The following is a 2,425-nucleotide window of genomic DNA, read 5'->3' as shown; positions in this document are numbered from 1 at the left end:
AGGCCTGAATACACGACACATTAAAGTATTATTACTACTATTATTAGTAGTAATAATAATATTATTATTATTAATAATAATTGTATTATTATTTGACGATATTATTCTTGTGTGGGAATTAATGTATGATATGCTAAACGTTTTTTTGCCAATTTAATAATAATAATAATAATAATAATGACATTTAACATCGTTTTAGATTAAATCTTCAGAAACATTTTTGATTGTTTACTTCACTTTTAATGAGAAAATATTTCGATGACCATTATTTTTCCAACTCATTGCAGACTGTTTGCACACTTTTCGAAAGCACGCATGCTTGCAAAAAATAATCAAACAAAAACAAAACAACAACAATAACAACAACAACAGTACCAACACAAATGTTTTTGAATGCATGCTTTTACCTAAAAAACAAAAGTACAAATTTACAGCATCTGATACACATGGTCACCACAGCCTTTTAAATTAAATGCTTCACAGAACATTTTCTGGAAAATAGATATCTAAAACATAAAACTAAAAAGTGCATTTTACAACATTTCAGTATCAGTTATTTGCAATATTCACATCTTGCATTTTGAGGAGGTCTCATACTTTTCCAGTTTGAAAAGATATGATAACTCATTTTGCTTTCTTTTTTACAGGGATGGTAAGAACAAATCTAAATCCTATTCCTATTTGGTATACCCTTATCCATCATTCCAGTATTAAAAAGCAAACAAAAACACAGAGCCATTGCCTCGCAATTTCATTGACATTACAGTGGTCACACAGAAACGGTGCAAAAGTTTTGCTATTTGATACAACTGAAAAACGGCCACGGAAATTGCAAGCACTTTAAATCAGAGTTGATGGTGCCAAAACAAACGTCCCCTGGTTCCCCATCTGTGGCACCACGTTCAACACTCACCTTTCACAATAAACTGAAAAATAGAACTATCAAATAATTTATATTTTCAAGAGCAATACTTCGCTGTGCGATTCTGTGCTGGACTTCTATGACACAATTTAAAGCGACACATTCGACACATACACAAATAATTCGATATGCAACTGCAACTCGCCTTGATAGTTTCCGACGACAGAAAATATAAACTTTGGGATTGATAAAGGGGCCTGGGAGCCGGCCAGCAGTTCGTTTACATGGGAAAGTTGAGCTGGTCAGTGCACAGCCACAGACTGCAGTGTGGAGGGGCTCGTCAGAGTCTCGCTCGGGGTTGCAGGGCTGCTTTGGCTCGTCGCTGTCTGTGGGGACGTCGGGCTCAGCGACTGTGGAGAGTTTGATAGAAACGCGGGAATGTGTGGAGGTAACGCCGAGAAACCGGCCATGGAAGTCGGGGTGGGCTTGATTGGCATAGGGATAGCCGGTAGGGACTGTCCCCCGTGGCACAGGGACTTGATGGGCACGCCATAAGCACTGTAGTCGCTACTTGCCATGGAGATCGGGGCCACCGTGTCAATCATGCTGGTGTTGTACATGTGGGGCCAGGCTGTCGTCAGCTGGTTGTGGAGCGGGTACCCGGCAGACATGGACTGCATGGTGGAGAACGCCAGACTCCCCGGGACCTTGTACTCTCTGGCGATGATGTTCTCGATGGCGAACGGATGCTTAAAAGTTGAGGACTGAGACACTCCGAGGTTGTAAGTTGACATTTGGGGAAGGTGTGTGCCGGTGGCTGCCAGGGCGCTCAGTCTCAGTTTGGCTTGCTGCTGGAGGTAATGGGCAGCATCCGACTGCTTACTCTGGACCAAATGATCAGTTGACATCAACAGTTTGAACCTTTTGCGTCGTCTCAAGAAACTTCCATTCTCAAACATGTCCCCGCAGCTGGGGTGCAGAGCCCAGAAACTGCCCTTGCCCGGCTGATCTGGGCGCCGGGGGATTTTAATGAAACAGTCGTTGAAGGACAGATTGTGTCGCAGAGAGTTTTGCCACCGCTGAGTGTTTTCTCTATAATAAGGGAATCTATCCATGATGAACTTGTAAATTTCACTGAGAGGCAGCATCTTCTCTGAGCAGCTCTGGATCGCCATGGCAGTGAGGGAGATGTAGGAGTAAGGTGGCTTCTGGTCGCTGTACGTGTTTCTCCCTGGGCGAGGCATCCTCGATATTTTCAGAAAAGCAATAAAAAAAGTAGTCTCCCTTAATTCCTTGACGAAAGCTTGCCGCTCTTCATGGAAAAAAAACCGCCGAGGAAAGTTTCAACACCGACAATGCTGGAGTTGCGTTGTGCGTAAAACAGCCAGATTGAGCGCCTCTGCAGTGTGCAGGCGGGCGGGCGGTGCACATTTATGGAGTGACGGCTGCTGTAAGTCTTTCTGCCAAAGTAAGTCAGATCGTCCCACTAGCAGAGCTGAATAGATTTCATTTGGCGTCCTTGATAAGACGAGCTAAGTGGATGCCTCCATGGCCTTCCTCTAA

The 2,425-nt window shown here is 43.5% G+C and overlaps 1 protein-coding gene across 1 annotated transcript; it reads right to left on the bottom strand.

Moving 5' to 3' along the window:
* Nucleotides 1-1,164: 1,164 nt before the first annotated feature.
* On the bottom strand, nt 1,165-2,106 carry foxb1a (forkhead box B1a; the record flags this gene model as incomplete). The annotated part of the gene is made up of 1 exon (XM_079163288.1): nt 1,165-2,106. The coding sequence occupies one exon, from the start codon at nt 2,104-2,106 to the stop codon at nt 1,165-1,167; it is 942 nt and encodes a 313-aa protein (XP_079019414.1).
* Nucleotides 2,107-2,425: the final 319 nt, after the last annotated feature.

Source organism: Pholis gunnellus, assembly GCF_910591455.1.
Source record: "Pholis gunnellus genome assembly, chromosome: 7".
NCBI lineage: Eukaryota > Metazoa > Chordata > Actinopteri > Perciformes > Pholidae > Pholis > Pholis gunnellus.
This window is presented reverse-complemented; position numbering and strand designations above follow the sequence as displayed.